Below are 20,306 nucleotides of genomic sequence, written 5' to 3'. Positions count from 1 at the left end.
CTACAATCTGTCCGAACAATAACTCTGATTTAAATGACTATGAACCTATTAAGAAGTAGCACTGGTTATCTGAAGTTGATAGGATTCTTGCCAAACAAAAACAATATAATTCTAAATTAATAATAATTTCTTATTATTATAAGAAAAAATAAAGGTAGAAGTTAAAATCAGTTTGTTCTGTTCTTTTCATTGAGAACAACCTGCACGAGGACAACAAAGCATGTTTGTTGCTACTTTACACTCAGACACCCACCACCCTTGCGTGCATGTAAGAGTACTGTTTCATGTATCCTGCCATCAGAAGACAAATTCAGTTCGAATTTCGATTGTAACAGTTGTCATCGTTATCCAAATACCCCGTGTTTTGAGCCATGTAATGGCATTTTTTGATATAGTTACTAAGAATGTATTTTTAATAGACTGAGGTTGTGTTTAAACAAATGGATGTTGCAGTTGGTCTTAAGGTATTTATGGTATTGATTTATGATGCCTGATTGAGAAGCTAGGGGCACAGAGGTTGGGGGATGTTTGAGTTCTGTGGCCTAAAGGGAGATGGATAGATGGATTCAGTTGATCTAGCAGCCCTGACCTTTTGGCCGAGGAGATTGTGTCCTGTGTCCTGTTTGTGTTTCATTAAGGGTATCTTTACTGTCCTCATTTAGAGAAAGAGCCGTGACATCAAAATACTTTGGTCACTTGACCTGGGGGGTTATATTGTCTTAACTGTCACTGAGCAGTGCTGACCAATCACAGAGTTCAGAAAAACCATTTGATCTAAAGTTTATATAAGGCAGGGTTTTGGGGTTGTTCTGTATCACTCTGGCGAACGACCTGTGGCTAGCACCTCCTTCGTTATGACTGATCACAAAGTACTTTGTTAAATCATGATCTGTATAAGCAAAATAAATTTATTGTAACCGCCATCTCTTGACTATTCAAATCTACACAGTGCCGCTTGAATTTCTGCCATTACAGCCATACTAACCCTAATAGTATATCAAATGTGAAGCACAGTTAGCAAATGTTTCTGAAAGGGAGATGCTTCAACGTATCCAATACAACTCAGAGAACTGTCCATTCTAATGACTAATTAACTGGATTAAACTGTTATTTAGAACCAATCGAGTGACTATTGGAAGACAAAGTAGGGAATCCGTTGTATGTTTTAAGGCAATTAAATGTAATCCAACTTCGAGACCACCCATTTATATAAATGATGTCCCTCCCCAGAGCTGCACTGACTTGAACTGCACCCTACAGACAGCCTTAACCAACTGCATGCAATACAGTGAATAAAGCTATATGAAGTAAAATTACATATTTAGTTGGTCTGTAGGTAGTCTTTCCATAGATTATATTACACTTAGCATGTCAGGAAGACAAAGTGATGCATGGGAAGACAAGTTAGAGTACGGCAGTTCGCAGCCGGTATTACTGAGTATCATCAGCCCTGCGATCAGTCCCAGACAGGGGTCTTCATAGGCTTACACTTCTGGAAGAATACAATCCTCTTGAGGGCAGCTGGTGAAGTTCAACAAAGCCAAGAGTACATCAAGTCAAAATTTTCTTCAGAAATAAACAAATAAATCCTTGTGGTGTGTCCCAAATATGTCTACTATCAAACCCTGTGCTTTTGTGCCATCTAACAAGGTCCAAACAGAACGTATGGTAATACAAATAACAGCAAAAAATGCTGAGTTCAGGCTAAAGGTCTACCTTATTTTGCTCCAAAACTTTTACCAGTTTTGACCCAGTAGTGACTAAATTATGTAATTGTGCTGTTCACGGCCATGGCCACATCTTTTCATTGCGGCAAGTGGTGGAAGCCCAGTTTTTGCATGTGTCGTCCCCCCCACATTTCTTACTAATTTCATCTGTCAAAATCTCCCTATGGTGCAGAGACCCCGTGAAGTGGTGCCCAGAGTCTTTAATACCGGCATATTTTGCATGCATGTATGTGAGGCAGAGATAAGGGCTGCAATTTTTTCAGAGGGAGAAATAGAGTAGAATGTAGGGCACATCTCCATGGATTGATCTGAAAGGAGAATGTTCTCCTCAGGTGTGACAGCTGGAACATTTCAGGGCAAAAGTAGAACATGCATCACAGAGATTGAGGCAGGGACTGGGAGAGACACAAAGAGTTAAAGTAAACACTGCGACAATGAAAACAATCTGCATTTTATCAAAATTCACTGCAACGCGTAACTATTGAGATTGAGTGATTTACATGTTTTGGGGAGTAGCGTTCTGGAATGTGAGTTTAATAACAACAATACATGTAATATCTTGCTAATATAAATATTATTATTATTATTATATTACAATTATTTAGAAGATGTTGCAGTTTGTAAGACCAGGCCAGATGAAAAAAAAACTGAGAACTGAGACAGACCCACGTTGCACAGGACTGAGAGAGTACTTTTTGTCTACAGACAGTTTTACAAATGTGTCTGTCTTTTTCCACAGCTTCCATGCAGTAACTACCAAGTACTTTCATATGGGACAGACTCTGAGTGGAAGACTATCTTCCCTTCGACTCCATTCAAAATGAAAGACAAATGATCTTCTCTGTCTTCCAGCCCATGCAGAAAGACATTCTGTCTATGTAATACAGCCCAGAGCGAAGTGGTGCTGGGGGTTTAAATGTGAAATGGGCAGTGCTTTATTATGCCGCAGTGCCTTGGAAATGAATGTGGATAATAGATATATTCACAACGGTATTAATATCCTCAGAGTTCAACTTTTTTTTTCTTCCTCTCTCTCAAATTTTTCTCTCCAAGGCTCTAAAGTACTTTGCCCTTGGCTATGCCTTATACTAAATAGATTTATGAGAACATTTGTGTCATATTTCCTTTTTCCCTGGATTGTCAAAACGGATCGACAGTGTGCCTCTGATTGAGTGGAATCACCACACAGTCTAGGCTCTCATTGTCAGCCCCCCCACACATTCATTGCTGAGAGATATAACCACACAAATTGGCCAATGACACTTCTCTCAAGGCTTTACCATCGCCATTAACATCAGATGTCAGGGGTACGAAAATACTGGATTAAAAACTACATTTCTAATGACTACTGTCTACCTATCCAATTTTTTCCTTTTCGGGGAAAAATATAGAGTATATTGAACTGGAAATTGAGGGCATGACATTTTTGGAGGGCAAATGTGTTGATGTCCCTCCATTACAACGTTACTTTATGTTTATAATAAAATAGATTGTATTGGCACATGCAATTCAGCATGTATGCCGAGAGAACATATAAAAATGAATCAAAGTGATGAGTGCAGGAGCCATCAGTATATGTGTCAGAGAGGTAATGAAAGTTATCCTAGCGTAGAGGAGTGAAAGGTGAATCTCCTTTGGAATGTGATTCAGATGTCCCACATCAGATTCGGTACAGAGAATGCCAGTAGCTATGTTCAACCCGACCCCATTTATAGCTTAACTAACAATGTATATATTTTTGGAGTGTCTGTTCCTTTTGCCCACGCATGGGGATGAACTTGTGATCTCCTTCCCCTCTCTTTCTCTTTCTGTGCACAGGCTGCACCCTGGGGAAATCATCAATCTTTAATTATCATTTCCCAGCACTAAGCAGCTGTGTGTGGTGAACGGAAAAGTCATGGAACACAGGCTGTATTCCCTAAGTGGCCCACAGAGTGTAGGCAGGTTGGCAGGGCCCCGTGCTGGGCAGGGCATGGAAGTGGGCACGCATAAGGGGCAATGGGCTGAAGATGGCACCTCTCAAAATGTTTCCCTGGAGGAGAAGAAAGTATCTGGACAACAGTGTCCTTTGCTGTCAGAAGGAATATATTGGGTCTCTGGTGGAAATGATGTCACACTTGTGTCCTTGTCTGATCTTGAGATGGTAGTAATTGTCAGACTAGTGTTGTGTTTTCAAAAAGTGCTTTGGTAAGTAAAATGGCCAATTTTACTTTCCCTGATCTAAAGACTTTCCCTGATCTAAAGAATGCAAAAGTTCTACATGGTTCCATTTTATTTATTTTTTCTCCAGAGGGAGTACACCTTAACTGACAGAGGGAGGACATGTTGTAAACATCTGCAATCACCTAGTAAGTTAGGCTGTGACATTGGAATAAGGCAATAAGGAAGGAGGTCAATAGGTGGGATTTGAGTAAGGCATTATCACATTTTAGGTATTTGCGGTCACATCTCTCCTCTATTGCGTTTAAGCTCAGGGATTTGGCCAGAGGATCTATCCAAAGCTTCATGCACAGAAAGATCATAACATCTATGAGCCTGCATTCATATAGACACAGGGCATAGGGAGCTGGGAGCACTGGAAGCGCTGTTATCAAATAAACCTAAGATGGAAGGATAACGGCTCATGACAAGAGGGATAGTCCTTTAAAACTACACATGAAGAACAGAGATAAAAGGGAGCAGTGCTGTGTTTTCCTTTAAGTGTGGCCTTAGAGATCCAGAGCAGCTTGTGAGAAATACTCGGTATCTTTTGCAAAATAAATGACTGCAACTTCATTCAGTGCTGAGTTCTGAAGCTGTGTGTCAGCAAGGGCTTTCAGACACCACTGGCAGTCCCAGACACAAAGAAATGAGCTGAAAACGGTTTCATCGATAACAATATTCCAACAGACAAGGCCAACTTCAAAGCTGATGCTGTTCATGCAGCTGCGGAGAGATGGCTGATTACATGCTAATCAACATGTATTGTGGCGGTGGTAGGCTAAAGCAATAACAAAACAAATAAGAAAAACAATGAACACTACAATGTTTAAGCATACGAGCATCTCATTAAATTAAAGGAGAAAATAGCTACTAGTTTACTGTTTGCCCACAAAAACTGTCGGAATAGCACTAATGTTCAAGTGCCTTGTACCTCAAACTCTGAATCTCACTTGTGTTGTTTAAAACATGCAAGCTTCAAGTACATCCAAATGTTGACATTATTTCACCGATTTGCATTATCCACACAAAAAAATAAATGATTGACATTTAAATGTGCAGGCAATTCATCTATCAAAATGCATGCAATTTAACCATAATATCAATACCTGATATGTAAAATATTGAAAAATTATTCTGGTATTGACGTCATCATAATGCATGTTTGTTTGCAACATGGAACACGTGACATCTATTACTTTGAAACTGATATGTAGTCTAGACGGAGTAGCACCCGGATGACCATGAACAGTGCATACAGGAAGAGCAGCTCAGCAACTACCTGTGTGGGTCTTCATGGTCAACTGTTGTCCCAGGACCACCTTGAGACTCAGCAGATTGCTGGCCCTGCCTCTGTGCTTGATCCTGTGGATTCTAATTAGCTGTGACCTTGATGCAGGTAGCCTTTGATGATGAGTGAGTCCATAGAGTGAGGAGTCAGTGTCCTACAGAGACTGCTCTGTGTGTTCGGCTAAGCTCCAGTAAGCCCTGGCCACTACCTGCAAAAGCTCTCCCAGAATCTACTCTTTGAGGGGTTATGGGTCAAAGGTCATTTGAGATGCAACGATGTAATTCAGGGGACTGGGGAAAAACATGCTTGCCTAAGTAGTTGAATATATACATTATACTGTGTCCAATCTTGAACATTAATCATTTATATTTGAGAGGCATTACATAAGCGCAACATAGAGCAAAACATTTCCATGGATATTACTGCATAAGTAGCAAATCAACCATGCTCATTATGCGAGTTAGGTGGCAACAACATGATTTTAGAGTTTATATAAGATATCAGACAGCCTGGACATTTTTACCCGAAAGGCCACTGCATATATTAAAGAGATTGATAAAAAAAAAAAAATCTAATTTCACTAATACATCAATTATGAATGAACATGGAATTGATTTCTATAATATTGGGGGATGCATCAGAGGGCAGTAATAGACTGCAAATGCAAGTAACACAATCAAACTAAATGAAAAGGGTTAAAAGGGCACATTATTGAATCCAATTATAGATTCCCAGCAAATGCCAAAGTATGCCACTCAACCCGGAGTGGATTGCGTTATGATCCAGTTATAATTGATTAGCAATTATCTTCCTTTTCTCAATGTGGACTTGTCATGACAGTAGCAGAACATTAACATTATATAGAAAACAATATAAGACAATTAACATGGACAAAGCCAGGGTGAAACAGAAGGTAATGTGATTAAGAAATGGTAACGCAAGCAGACAAAGCCAAGGCTAGCAGCACTCTGTCTCTGTGGAGCTGAAGACATGAGGGACTGGAGTACAGAGTCCCTCTGGAGTGGCCAATCAGGAATAGGTAACAGCATACAGACTTTCAAGAAAATCAGCCGGAACTGATTGCTCTTTTCAGTAAGGTATATTAAGTGTGCAGGCTCCAGTCTTTTGTAGATGGGCTCGTGATTATTATAACGTCTGACCCCCCCCTCCCCACACCCACACACACACATTCTCCTCCCCAACACATCCACCCATCCAAGGCGTACCATTCCCTCCCCTCTGGATCTTGATGCAACATGCAGAAATCCCAAGCTCCTGCCTGCTAGATGTGCACAGGTTAGGTAACATGGACTGCAGCTCACCAGAGAATAGTTCCTCAGGTGAATATATAGAGAGAGAAGAAGAGGGGGGGATATAATATATATAATAATGTTTTTCTCTCCATAAAATAATTTTGTTATTCGGGTCTAAAGCTAGCCAAAGTCAGTGTCAAACCGTGGGGATGCATTTTATTTCTACAATGTATTTCTCTGTGTAAGAGATTGTCAGGTAGGAGTATGAGTAGGGAGTGGCTGGCCTAGGGTTGGTTTGACAAACCCACGCTGCTCCTTGAGCTCCCTGCATTCATCTGTGGAGCTGAACATATACTTTGATGGAAGAATGAAGTGAAGGGAAGTGGTATTCAACTATAAAAAGTCAAAGCAAGCTGATGGGCACAGGGCAAAGTAGGAGAAGAGTCAAAAGTAGAGATACAGAAACAGAAACCCAGATCCTCTATGAGACAAGTGATATGGCATCACAAGTAAATATTGCTCCAGGTTGGGATGATCTGTGTATAGTGTTAGCAAAGCAACATTTTTTCATGTTCCTTTACCAATTTACCTGACAGAAGACCAGAAGTTTGTAAAAGATCTGGAGATAAATCTAAATTATTCAGAGGGTCTCTGCTCTGTACATGAGAGTAAAAGCTTTGTGCAGACATGGATGCAACACAGGCCAGCCATCACGGCGCAGTCCTTTGTGTTCCAGCTCAAAGTGGCTGTGATTAAATGAGTTTTGTGCGACTAGACAGCTGAAATCTTAGCTCTGTGTCAACCTCCAGCCCCTAACAGACCTTAAAAGTAGTGAAAACGACAGAATAAAACATGACTAGTGGAGACAAGTCTCTCATGACACAAAGATAGGAAAGGAATAATATATTGTAAACAAAGAGCAATCCTGTGACTTAAAAAAAAAGGTGAGTGACTCAATTGTGTAATGCCTGTTGGCACAACATTAGAGGGAGAACCATGATGTCTGACCAAGCAAAACAAACATTTAATGAACTACAAATAATATGTATATATTCTAAATAAATATGAAGGCTTGCCATGCTTTTCACAGCTCTCTCTGCTTCACAAACCTATTAAAAGTGATATCCTGGATATATGTATTACAAACTACTTATCAATCTTAATCAATTGACTAACAACCACACATTATGTTTGCTGGTGAAATGACAGAGCTTTCACCACTGGCAGACAGAGTGTAAACTCATTCATCTAAAGACTCCACAGGTCCACTTCAACAATGGTGTACTGCCTCACTTGCACACATAATGACTTAAATTAGATTAAATAACCAATTAAGTAACTAACGAAGTAAATATGCCTCTGGGGATTCCACCAAATATTGGAGAATGGAATGAGAGTGGAATTAAGTATATTGACAGGCAGAATGACAGGTGAATAGATAAACAAGTCTATGAACACAATGAAAAAGTAGTGACAGCATAACATTATCTGACAATTTCCTTTAAATTCAAGTGATTGGCTTCATATGTGTCACATAAACAAGTATATTGTTGAAAAGGGAAATGTGTAATTGTCAAAGGGTGACACATCTTCTGTGATGTGGTTTCACCCCACACAAAAATCCCTTCATGTTGCACGTTCATCACTAATTACAATCTGTATAACAATTCAAGCCAGCCTCCCTCTATGCTCTTCAGCCTATTTGAAATTATAAACTTTGCTTGTGTTCATCTTGAACTGCATATGACTTGCTTGTGTTTTGTTAAAGTCTTTGCATCGATCACCAAAACCGCAACAGGTACAGTTTTCTTTTCAGCACAGGTCTATTCCAAAAATGGAATATACACCATGTAAATGTATTATGAGGATACATTCCAGTTTATTGATATTTAAGGATGTTTATTAAATCCAATGCAAAAGCTTGAATTAAAGTATTTTAACCTTGTTGGGTTTAATCCCCAGGGTCAGTCTATTAAACACTGCTTGGAAAGGTATTTGCCACAAGATAACGCAAGTTATAACATATCCATCCAGTACTTCCAAAGTTCTCCGATTAAAAAGGGTGGTTTTGCTGGGTTGAAATGCTGGTTTTCTGAAACTATACTTTCCTGCTTAAAAGTGCCAGCTTAACTTTTCTCAAGCAAAAACATTTCATCAAATGTTTGACCCTGTCAGTCTATTAGTCATATACAAATTTGACATAATTCAGCCCTATGTTATTAAACCATTTAGAAAATCAGATAAATGTTAGGAAATGGGCTGAATGAGGTTACCTTTACTAGCACTCTCGACATGCTCAAGCTCCTCTGGAAACATCAGGATCTCAGGGTATTTCTCCTCACATTTCTCAGCCAAGAAGTGAAGAAGGGTTGTGTTTTGGTCAGTGGATTTAGTGTCTCGAAGCTGAAATAAAAGGGTAAATGGGGGTAAGTCAAGGCAGCCTACAGCAATAATAATTGTTTTAGATATGTACTGTGAGTTGCATTGAATAAGGTGCAGGTCACCGGAGATTTGTATAAGCAGGATCAATACTGTCAGCACTTAACACTCTATAAAACGTATAAACTTAAAAAACTCCTTAAACCTGTATTCTCTTTCCTTTTCTATTCCCTTCACCCATTTCTCTCTCGTTCTCCGTCTCATTCTCTCCTTCTGTCCCTCTGTACCTCTCTCTCCCTCTGTCCCTCTCTCTCTCCCTCTCTCCCTCTGTCCCTCTCTCTCGGCATGACATAAATGTGTAAATACAATACAACAATCACATAAAAACACCGCTATATACTGAATATGAAACTTAAAAATACAAATATATTCTGACATAGGTATGTCTTTCTATTGTATTACATACTGCATTGCATATAATAGGGTATTAATATATAATAAGTAACATATCAGATAAAAGAGTCCCAACTATATCTATGAATACATTATCATAGATCTCTCCACATGAGAGGCAAGAGGGGAGGCAGCCTACAGGGGCTGGAGGGCTGCATTACGCAGGGCCTAGTCGCTGACTGACCCCCCTTTACCCCGACTGGCTCAAACAGATTGTTTGTTGTCAAGACTTGACTTCAGGATGGGTGGTTTAAGGGAGGGGAGAAGGGAGGGTGGGGGGGAGGGAGGGGGTATAGCAAATATGGCTCCCATATCCCCAAGCTCAGCTCAGCAAGGCACAACAAATCCGCCCGCCAGTGCAGCAACAGCAGATGTGATATTAACCTCCTCTCACAAACAGCCACGCCAAACTTGACACTTCTGGCAGACATTCCCAGAACATGTGTATTCTGATTGAGATAGTTCTGATGTAGGAAGACACGCCTTGGCGTTTACTTTGAAAACAAGAAATCACATGAGCACGCTTGAGAATAGTCATTATAGTGGATAACATGATCTTTTAAGCAATGACCATTTTTTTGTCACTGGAAACTGATGAAACACTAATTTGATCTCTCAGAAAACAGTCAAGCCTGTATACAGTTGGTAGAAAATGTTTAACATCATGACAGCATCCATTAACACTGCATTAGGGTAAGATAGATCAATGTTCTTGCCAAGATTCCCCAGCACAGAGTTTATCATGCTGAAGCCTGGGAATGGGAGAATAATATAGCCTTTTTTTTTTTTTTTTTTTTACTAAGACATAGCAAGTTACCTGATTATAACCAACACTAATATTACTGTAGGATTTCAGTCAAATATACAGTATATCCTGCTGAAAGGAATGAAATGTAACAAACCACTGTACTGCTATTCGGTAACCATCATTCACCCAATGTGTGCCAGTTGAACAACTGATAGGAGAGGGAGCCACTTGCTATCTACATGCCAGTCTATTTCCTCCAGTCTAATGTTGATAGACACATGTTCCTTGTGCTTTTGGTGTCATCATATTTTAATGAGCAAGGATAACATACAGTAAGCTACAACTGTATGCAAGGGAGGAGAATAATTTATCATCTCACTATGCAAACAAAGGCCACATATTAATCTGAGCACATCCTGTCTGATAATTACCTATTCAAAGGGATCTGGGTGATCAATAAAGTCTTTATCCTGGAGGGACCTTTGTATCATTTTCAAGTGATGGATCCTTACAAAGGATTATACAGTGATTGTTTCATGCAGCAATGAATTGCTGCACAACCCAAACTGTAGATGCTTGGGGAATTGATTAATCCATTAAGAAAGCATAATTCAGCCACTGCCCTAGAGAGGTATTAATCTATTTATCAGAGTGTGACGATTACACGGAACACTCTGATAAATAAATATATAAATTAATGGAAAATATCAGATGATTGGAGGAATATTCTTGCAAACAGTCAAACAGTCGACAAATATTTGGTGAATTATTAATGGAATACACCATGGAGTGTTTTCATTTGAAATGGCACAGTGTTCGAGCATCCATTATATAAATGGCTTCCAATATCTTACTGAGACAAACAGAATAAAGCAACATGTCAGCTGCAGTCTCAAAAATGATGAGGCCCTACTAATGGCTCACACAATCTCACCAGTCTAAAGAACAATAATCAAATCCTAATAGTTGGGTGATTTTCCTTCTCGGTGATGCGATCATCTGAGCTTTTTGCTCTCCAAAATCAATAGCTGTGTTCTTTGACAAAATGACAAGGCAAGGTCTATGGTATTCATTGAAGTCACACAGCCTGAATGTGTGTGTGTGTGTGTTTGTGTGAGTGTGTGTCTCAGTGCAGGAATTTAACATGCTCTACTGATCAAATGGATCTTCCTGTTTTCTTTCTGTTAATCATGCTTTTCTCACCGACCAAATCTCTTCTTCCCTGAGTCAATATGAAGGATTTAGACTCAGCTCCTCTGCAAATTATCTTCATCTTGATATCCACTGCTGCAACATCCTTCATCTATCTATGCAGAAAGTCTGCAGAACAGTTAATATGGAAGCCATCATGAACGCTCCAGTGCAGATATCAAAACAAGGCCAGTCGCTTGCACTGAGGAGCGCAGGAGCCGAATCCTAATGGGATTCTTTTTATTCCAGAATAAAACAGGTCTGCAGCCTGCTCTGCCACAGGGCGTTTACCAATCACAGTCTTAGCAGAGTTAGCACACACACAAAGACACCCCAACACATATACAGAGACACACCGACACACACACACACACACACACACACACAATGCGCTGTTGCAGCAACACAAACATACTATGCACTGTTGCTGTTACAGCCATGAAGATAACACACTTTAAAGGTCTTTCTATTTCCATAAATATGGCAGGTCTACAGGACCTCTGCAGGTTTAGTGCAAGCCTGCCCCCTCCCATTTTCCAAAGATATCACAAAGCAACAGTGTCTTCAGAAGTTATGCACTTGAAAAGTAACATTTATAGTACCATATACACACATATGTCAAGTCAATTTGGAATGTTTAGATATTTCCATTATTTCTCGCTAAAATATTTACTGTAAGATACATCTGTACATTAGCAGTCTACAATATGTACTTATAAATAAATATGATAGGTACAAATATACTCTTTACCTTACACACATTACATTTTCATCTGTCATCCATCTCATTTATTCACTGTTAATGAAAGCTCTGTTGATTGTGTTTCATATTTGTCAACCACTCAAAAAATTCTAAGCAAAAAAAAATAAATGATATGCTGGAATGCAATTAATAGCACAGGATATGTAAGTCTAATAATATATGTGGACTTTTTTGTAGTAAGATCATGTTCAAAGCATAAATACTGTAATACTTAATAATTCTATACAGCACCTTAGAAACCACAATAAGATGACAGTACTCCACTGATACTGAAATATTTAAGTGGCAGTTATTATGGTCTGGCTCTCCGGGTGCTAATCTAGACAGACTAATGGTCACATGACTGAATATAAAAGGAGGAAGTGGGGGAAACTGGGAGACTGATGACAGGTTGAGCCAATTTTGATTTAACATGCAGTCCACATATTGTAGCTGGGATAATTCTACATGGACATAGTAAATTAAATTACTGTGATTACATTATTATTGTCTGTATGGAAACTATTCCTTCTACGGAAATTCTACAAACCATCTGTATGCCAATGTTTTCGATAGCATTGTCCTCAACCTTGTCAGTCCCCACCTCAAACTCGATCTTGCGGGTGTTCCTACAAGATCTTCATGTCATGTCACCTCAAACAGATACCAATGGCTCGATAATCGTTGACACTGTCAATCTGTATTACCAAAATAGGGCAACGGGACAAAGCCACGGACTGGATAAACAACACTGAGGTGACCTGTCCTCAGACATTTGCATAATGTGCATACATGTGCTGTGATCCCACTTGTGAAAAGTATTTACCAAAGAGAAGGGATATTTTGAGCTAAGTACTTGCATGTGTGGGAACAAATACAGTAAATACTTTCAGCCAGAAGTGTGCGTGTGTGTGTATGTTTGTGTTACAAAGTCTCCACTTCAGTGCATAGGAAACTTGTTCCATATTCATTCCCTACTGTGATTGCCATGCTGCTGGAACTGCATGCTGAGAGAGCTAATTATCACAACCCACCTCTGTGCGCTTCTACGCCAATATCCCACCATAGACACCCTGGAGTCAGACATGCCGTTGTGTACACTCTTGCATGAACACACAATCACACACACAAACACTGTCACTGTACAACAGTGTCTGTGCAACAGACACATATGAACACACAAACACAAATATACACAAAGTAAGGTTGCACATACACACCAAAAAACTTTCATTAGATGAGGATCAATCATCTGCTGAAATTGGGAAATCACAATTTAATTTCATGCATTTCAAATTTTAATTTGTTTATTGTTATACCCCGGACAGTCATTACCACATGCAAAGGCATATTTATGTTGCTTATTTTATCCAATAAAAAGTAAAAAAAGTAAAGTTAACAAAACAAGAAACAGTTACTTACTGTCTGTAGGATTTAAGGATCCGTGGATTTCCGACAATATTTGCTAACTGCCTGGTTCTAGCGATTTGGGCAAAATACTGAAAATGCTACATGTAAATGCAACATGTAAAAGTGCATCTCTTTTACCACAGATTGTGGTATACAATTGAATCCATTTGTTTATGCTTTCTTTCATAACGGGGGTGAATCATTTTACATCTACACATCATTACAGTATAATATACAGTATGAATAATACTGATGAGATACAGTAGGATGGAAGAGAGTTAGAAAAGAAGCAAACCCTTAGATACTGGGGCTGTGTTCATTCACATCCAGCACTCTGTTGTGGATAGCCACTGCACTGACCATTTTTCATGATTTTCCTTAATGATTTAAAGAGGTGCCCTGGATATTTAACCCAGGCCTACACAGGGTCACGAAGGGGAGGAGATGAGAGGCTGCCATGGGCATTTATTGAGTACAGTGGGCTCACACTCTTTAAGAGGTAAAACCCTGTGGTTTTCTGGTGATTATGTTTATCTGACAAAATCACAGCTGATTAGCACAGAAAGAGGAAGAATATTGACAAAATAGGACTGTCAACTTCAGAGCTCCACTGCACATACTCTCACTCATTCACCACACACTCACTCACTCCCAGCACACAGTAACCATGCTTATCTGAATCTTGATTAAATAATTGAGTTCACTTTGATCCACAGGATAGCATTAGGCTTCATGTTCCAATGACATGGTAATACTTAAGTTAACTCTGAAGATGTATCTTCTTCCCATCCTCATATTTTAGTTATGTCTCTCCAGGGTCTACAGTGGAGGTCTATATCATGTCAATTCATGTTAGAAACCTCAGAAGAAAACTATCTTTTTCAATAAGGAAATCAGAATGCCCAGTACAGATACCATGCAACATCACAGCCTGATGTTGGCATGCCAATAGAATCAAACACCGGTTTTAGAATGCCATCGTAACATTATCCTGATAATGATGAAGTTCAACTCATTCTTGTTTTTCCCAAATCATTGATATCTATTTCCCAATACACATTAGCAAAATATGCTGCGCCATTGTGACCAGCCATACCAATGCTGTGCAAAGGATATTTTCTGTCATTTGAGATAAGTTATTTTCTGATGGTGCCATTAAACCGAATCCCTGACTAGTTAGCAAACTTAAAAGTACTCATTCCCACACACTTACTGTAACAACCCAAGATAGGAGTCAATATGTAGACTGCATGATAATGGCTTTCCATTGAGATGTCGGCCCAAATAAATAAATAATGTAATTAACTAATAAAAGACATAAAGTGGCAATGGGAATACACAAACCCTCACATTAACAGAAGGATTGTCAGTCCTGATTGCTCAATTTAACCCTCACCAAAGGAGTTACGACTCCCTCAGACAATGATTCTGCACGGATCTTGACTCTGGCGTTGTGCTGTATCACTAACTCTGGAACGGGACAAGGGAGGTCACACTCTAGTGGGCGTGCCCGGGGAATCATGGCGGTGGTCTGAGAGGCGGCTGGCGCAGCTAAGTGTCTTGGGTGCCAGTGGCAGCGAGCCTGGACACCAGCAACAGACGGCATGGTAATCTCAGACCAGTGAGTTGCCTAAACCCAGTTTGTTTTGGGAAAGTGACAAGTGAAAGTGATTGAACCCCGGGCAGCACTGCAGGCTGTGGCCGCAGTTTTCAAAGATAGAGTAAGAGAGATGGAAGAATACATAAAAGATGAATGACAATTGAAATATTCCTACATGAAGATCCCAAAGGCAATACATAAACATTCAATACATTTTAATTTGGTGTCCTTGATGAACATGTTCATAATGACATACTAAATGACTTCAATAGTTTTCAGTGCAATATAAGAGCTGGCTGAAACATTGGAACTGGCTTAAAGGTCTGAGGGCTCACATACAATATCTTCCCATTGCCGGTCAATAGAACCAAGATGAGTAGTTTACTGAACATACTGTACCCACTCTGGAGAGGGAGAAGATACTGGTTTGAAGGAAGTTTATGCCTAATTTAAAGCCTTTTCATTGCTCATGTCTTTGAAAGCATTCTGTTCCAAACGAGCAGTCAACTTTTCCCCATGCGGTTGTGTTAGCTCTATTTGAAGTTGCTGTAATCTTTGTGTGCATTCCACAGAGTCTACCTTTTCCTGAAAGATGTCAGACCTATTTCACAGAACTTACTTTTTTGAGAGGTCCATGACAAGAAGCCAAGCACCCAAAGCACTGAGGCTATAGTTGTATTATTTTATTTTCTCTCTTTTCCCTCAGTAAGATTAAAGTTAACTGAAGTTCAAAAGCGCCTGGATGCCCTTTGTGTCCCACACAGGCGATGACCGGGGTAGAGAGCGACAGGATTTTCATAGGAAGAAAAATAGAAAAAACACAAAAAAACAATCCTTCACTCTGGGCTCAGATGAAACACTTCTTAGATCCTTCCTCAATCAAAGAAATATGAAGCTCTGCTTCAAATATATGACTTCTATGAAAACATAGGGAACATGCTCATGTCAAGTCCTATTCTGTCAATCACATTAGCTTTCATCGTATTATCATAAATGGTGGTTAGGATAATAGTGGACATTGTTAACATTGCCTAAGAAAAGCCTTTCAGAACAAGGTCATAAGTGCACTATATTACTATTGTTCACAACTTGCAGTCTATACTGTAGTACCATCTGACATGTGAGAGGGATCCTCCCAATTCATCTTACAACTTTTCACAGCCCAAAAAACAAGATGACCTATGAGGGGGCTGAGTTCACAATCACACTTGGTCCTATTCTCTTCTTCACCCTCACCTCAAGTGACTCATAACCAGACTTTATCCCTGTAAAACTAGAGCCCACATCCAAGATGACACAATCACTCAGCCAACACAGCCCCTGGTAGGGGGCTCATTCCTGGGCTGGGGGCTGTCAGGGTCCAGGGGTGGAGGGGTCAGCCTGGGTCTCTCCCTGCCTCCCCTCCCTGATGTAACCAATAGGTTGTCCAGAACCAGTACTCAAGGAGCCATTTACTTGATTGACTTGAGTGAGAAAGCAGGTCTTTTTTGTCCCTGTCTATCAATAATAGGCCAATCAGCATCCTGGGGTTTAGCCAGACTCTTCATGAACACTTCACCCTGATACTGCCTGCTCACAGGAATACCAATTTCAGAATGACAATTTAGAAAAAAATTGAAATCTGTTTACTAGTTAGAGGGCTGCAATGGTTACGAATCATTTTCAAAGTGCATGAGATTCCTGTTAGAATATTTAAGCATCTCCTCCTTGATCAAAGTCCAATTTAATGAGCACATAAGGAATTAGTCAGTGGAAGCCTGCTACTGGAATGGTGCACTCAACTTAGCTGAGGGGATGATCATAAGTGTGAATTTGAGTGTTGGAGTTTTATAGTCAGGTTCATGTTCACATTTTCCCCAATGCTGACAGTAACAATGCAATATGAAATTAAGTATAGATGTATGCATTACATGCCACACGTTTGATTTGCACCTTAAATATACTGTGATGTTGAAACATTACTTTCACAATTTTGTCTCACTTAACAAAAGCACAATGTTTAAAAACGTTTTTTACTTATCCTCATTCTTTTAAAAAGTAGCATTAAAAAGTCAGGAAGTTGCAATTCTAAAATGTTGGCTTTAGTTGTAGATCAAACCAATGGCATCTACAACAAGTTTCATTGTTATAAGACAGCTGCCATAGCTTAGTAAGTTCATGAGACTACCAACTAATTACTTGCTTTTTGTGCACAGTGAAACAAGTTGCCATAATGTATGTCTGACAAACTGCCTCTGCAATGTAATCCATAAGCTTAAAGCTTATTTTAGTTCTCCAGAAAATGTTGCAGACTGTGATAGAGAGAAGAGAGAAAACAAAAATATGAGATTATAATAGGAGATAGAAGAGACTATATACCTTGCAGAGGAAACTGATGTTGAAGCCGAAGGTCTGAGCATTCCTGGAGCCAGCGTTCATGTAGTTGCCCATCAGCAGCACCATCTCCAGAAGTTTGCTAAAACAGTCACTCTTCTTCACCTCCTCGCAGGCAAACGTCACATTCATGATGTCCGGCCGAATGTTGTTCACCTGTTCCTCAAAGGTTAGCTTGAACAGGATACCATTAAGGCGAGGTCGTAGCAGCTTCACTGAGCTCATCTGAAGAAAAAAACAGGGCTCAGATGAGAATTTATAAACTTGCAGAAATATGTGGCTATTCCAATAAAATGCATTATTTAAGCCTTAAAATTGTGTAAATTTGGAATGGGTTAAAAGTTTGATGCTTTTAACTCACTGGCACCATCGAACCAGATTTTCTGGACATTCCCAAAGTTTCACTATATCATAAAATAACTCATCACAGAGCAATATCTACTACAAGGCCAGACAGTTCCCCTCCATCTCCCACATGAACTTTCATTTGGAAAGAGAAATAATCGCCCATGAAACAGATTTGTCTGTAAATAATACAGCTCTAATCAATACGGTTATTCCATGCCGAAGGGCAGGGGGAGAATTACCAGTAATAGTGTCTGGGGAAAAAAGAAAAAGAAGATGGAGAGGAGGAATAAAAACAAAACAAAACAAAGGAAGTTGACTTGCAGCTAAGATATGTAGCGGCTGAGCCAACAGCAGACACTTTCTACAGATTGCCACATCATCTTGGAGGCAGCCTCCATACCAGCCATGATGTTTCATTACATTTCAAATGTATTCATGTTTATGAGCAAGTTGTCTATCAAGCCAAAGTTATTGTGTCCCCAACCCCTCTCTCCTCCCCCTCATTCCCTGATTTGATTTCTCTGTATATTATAAGAGGAAATCACAGTAAAAGAGGGCGAGTTGGTGACAGTTGTGAAAGTGACTTATTTCCCCCAGGAGCAGTGTGTTGTGGTGTTGATGAGCAGAACCTCACCATCAGGATGTTATATTACTCTACTCAGATCAGACAGGGAACTGTTGCACCTTGCTTCATTAAGTCTCCCCACCCCCACCCCCACCCCCAAATAATAATAATAATAATAATAATTTCATTTCATTACAATTGTCTAAACGTGTCAACTTCACATTGGACGGCAAAATGTGCCCAGATAACATGACATCCATTAAGCTATATACCATGATAATGTCAATGTGTGACAAACCAATAAAGTAAGGGACCTCTATGGTTTAACATTATAGTAGCAGTGAAGAAAATGTAAAATACTATATAGCTCAAGGAATGAGTGAAACCAAGAAAAAGAGCTTGAGGCAACTATATTAAATAGCATATAGAGTATAAAAAAGTTTAGCATGAAGGTGTTCTGACAGATGTGAGTTTTGAACTGACTTCCTTTATTATAGATATCCCCACATAGCCTTAAGCTATTATCCCATCACTGGGCAGTGTAGGCAGTTTGTAGTAAAATATGCAATTTTGGGGAATTACCTAAAGACACGTACACAGTATAAAAACTAATAATTATGGTTTATGATGAAATTCAATCTGACCATTAATCATTTTTTTTTATAGATGAATCACTGCATCTGTGAGTCACTAGTGGGGCTATTAGGTTTGACTTGCCATAAAAAATGCCTTTTATATTATTGGTCTTTTTACATATTACTGTGTCTCTTTAGCTATTAAATCAAATCAAATGTATTTGTATAGCCCTTTTTACAAGCAATGACACAGAGGGCTTCACATACGCCAATATAACTACCCCTCAACCAACCTCAACACTCACGGAAAAACTCCCAGAAAAAAACTAATTAGAAGAGAAAAAATTGAAGAAACCTTGGGAGGAGCAATTCAGTGAGGAATCCTCTCCACCAGAGACAGTTGGTGAAAGAGAGGTGCCTGAAATATAATAGGCCTGAAACAGCAGACACCCTAAAGGCTGTCTTTATGCATCTCCACCTCCCTTTTATTCCTTATTCTCTATGGTTCCATTCCCCTCCCCACCATGGCCTCTACCAAGTCAATAATGAAGAGCTGGGTAGCTACCAATTTTCTGAAATGGTCATGAGTAACAATGAAGTGAAGGCGTAGAGAGAAAGTACAGAATGAGAGTCAGCGTCATAGAGACAGACAGACATGTCTTGAGCGGTAAGCTAAATGGTATACTGAGAGGTGTACTGGGTTGTCTACTTACCACTATGCCGAACTGTTCTGACTCACACAGCTCCTCATACTCGCTCTTGAGTTCTGCCAGCGCACTCAGCTCTTTCTGCTCTGGAAGATTCTTTATCAGGTTCTGTAAAAGAGAGAGAAAGAGAGTCAGCCTTAATTAACTGATGAATAAAGGATTATATTCATACTGCCATAGTCACTAAGCCTACAAGGACAGTTATATCAACATCCTTAAACTTACTTTGACACAACCTATTATACTTATTAGAAGGTAGACTAAGCCCAAGAGACACAAAGTACCAGGGCGGTGATTCGATGTTTCTTCTCATTTTTAATACTGAGATATGATTAGATGCACCTTTGAGATGTTCCATTGTTCAGACAAACATTTAATATCTCCTTTAGTATGTTTATATGTGCATTAGAGCAGGTCTCAGAGGGAGTGGGTCGAGCCAGCAGGCCAGATGAGAGGCAGGACAATGAGAAGGAAAGAAGGTCATGTAATAGCTACTCTCTGTGACTGTTTTAGCAAACTTCTGGAGATGGTGCTACTGATTAGCTTTAGTGAGCTAGTTCAACACATGTAATAAAGACAATAACTGTTAAATGGGCTTCGGTTTCAGTGTTGGATTTTAGTTGAAAAACTTTACAATTTGTAAATTCATGAGTGCCATAATTCCATGTTTGTTTGTTCTACTTTCAGAGAAGCTTTCATATGCAATTACCCTCTCAGAACAATTTAAAGATTAGTCAGACAACAA

The 20,306-nt window shown here is 39.5% G+C and overlaps 1 protein-coding gene across 2 annotated transcripts in view; it reads right to left on the bottom strand.

Annotated features, from left to right (window-relative positions):
- diaph2 (diaphanous-related formin 2) overlaps nucleotides 1-20,306 on the bottom strand; it is a 328,038-nt gene that overhangs the window by 109,251 nt on the left and 198,481 nt on the right. For both annotated transcript variants that reach the window (XM_062476107.1, XM_062476108.1), the window contains 3 exons: nucleotides 19,568-19,669; nucleotides 17,352-17,591; nucleotides 8,744-8,873 (listed from right to left, as the gene is read on the bottom strand). In XM_062476107.1, the coding sequence (XP_062332091.1) occupies nucleotides 8,744-8,873; nucleotides 17,352-17,591; nucleotides 19,568-19,669 (472 nt within the window). The remainder of the gene's footprint in view (nucleotides 1-8,743; nucleotides 8,874-17,351; nucleotides 17,592-19,567; nucleotides 19,670-20,306) is intronic.

The sequence above is a fragment of the Osmerus eperlanus genome, chromosome 13, assembly GCF_963692335.1.
Source record: "Osmerus eperlanus chromosome 13, fOsmEpe2.1, whole genome shotgun sequence".
Taxonomy (NCBI): domain Eukaryota; kingdom Metazoa; phylum Chordata; class Actinopteri; order Osmeriformes; family Osmeridae; genus Osmerus; species Osmerus eperlanus.
This window is presented reverse-complemented; position numbering and strand designations above follow the sequence as displayed.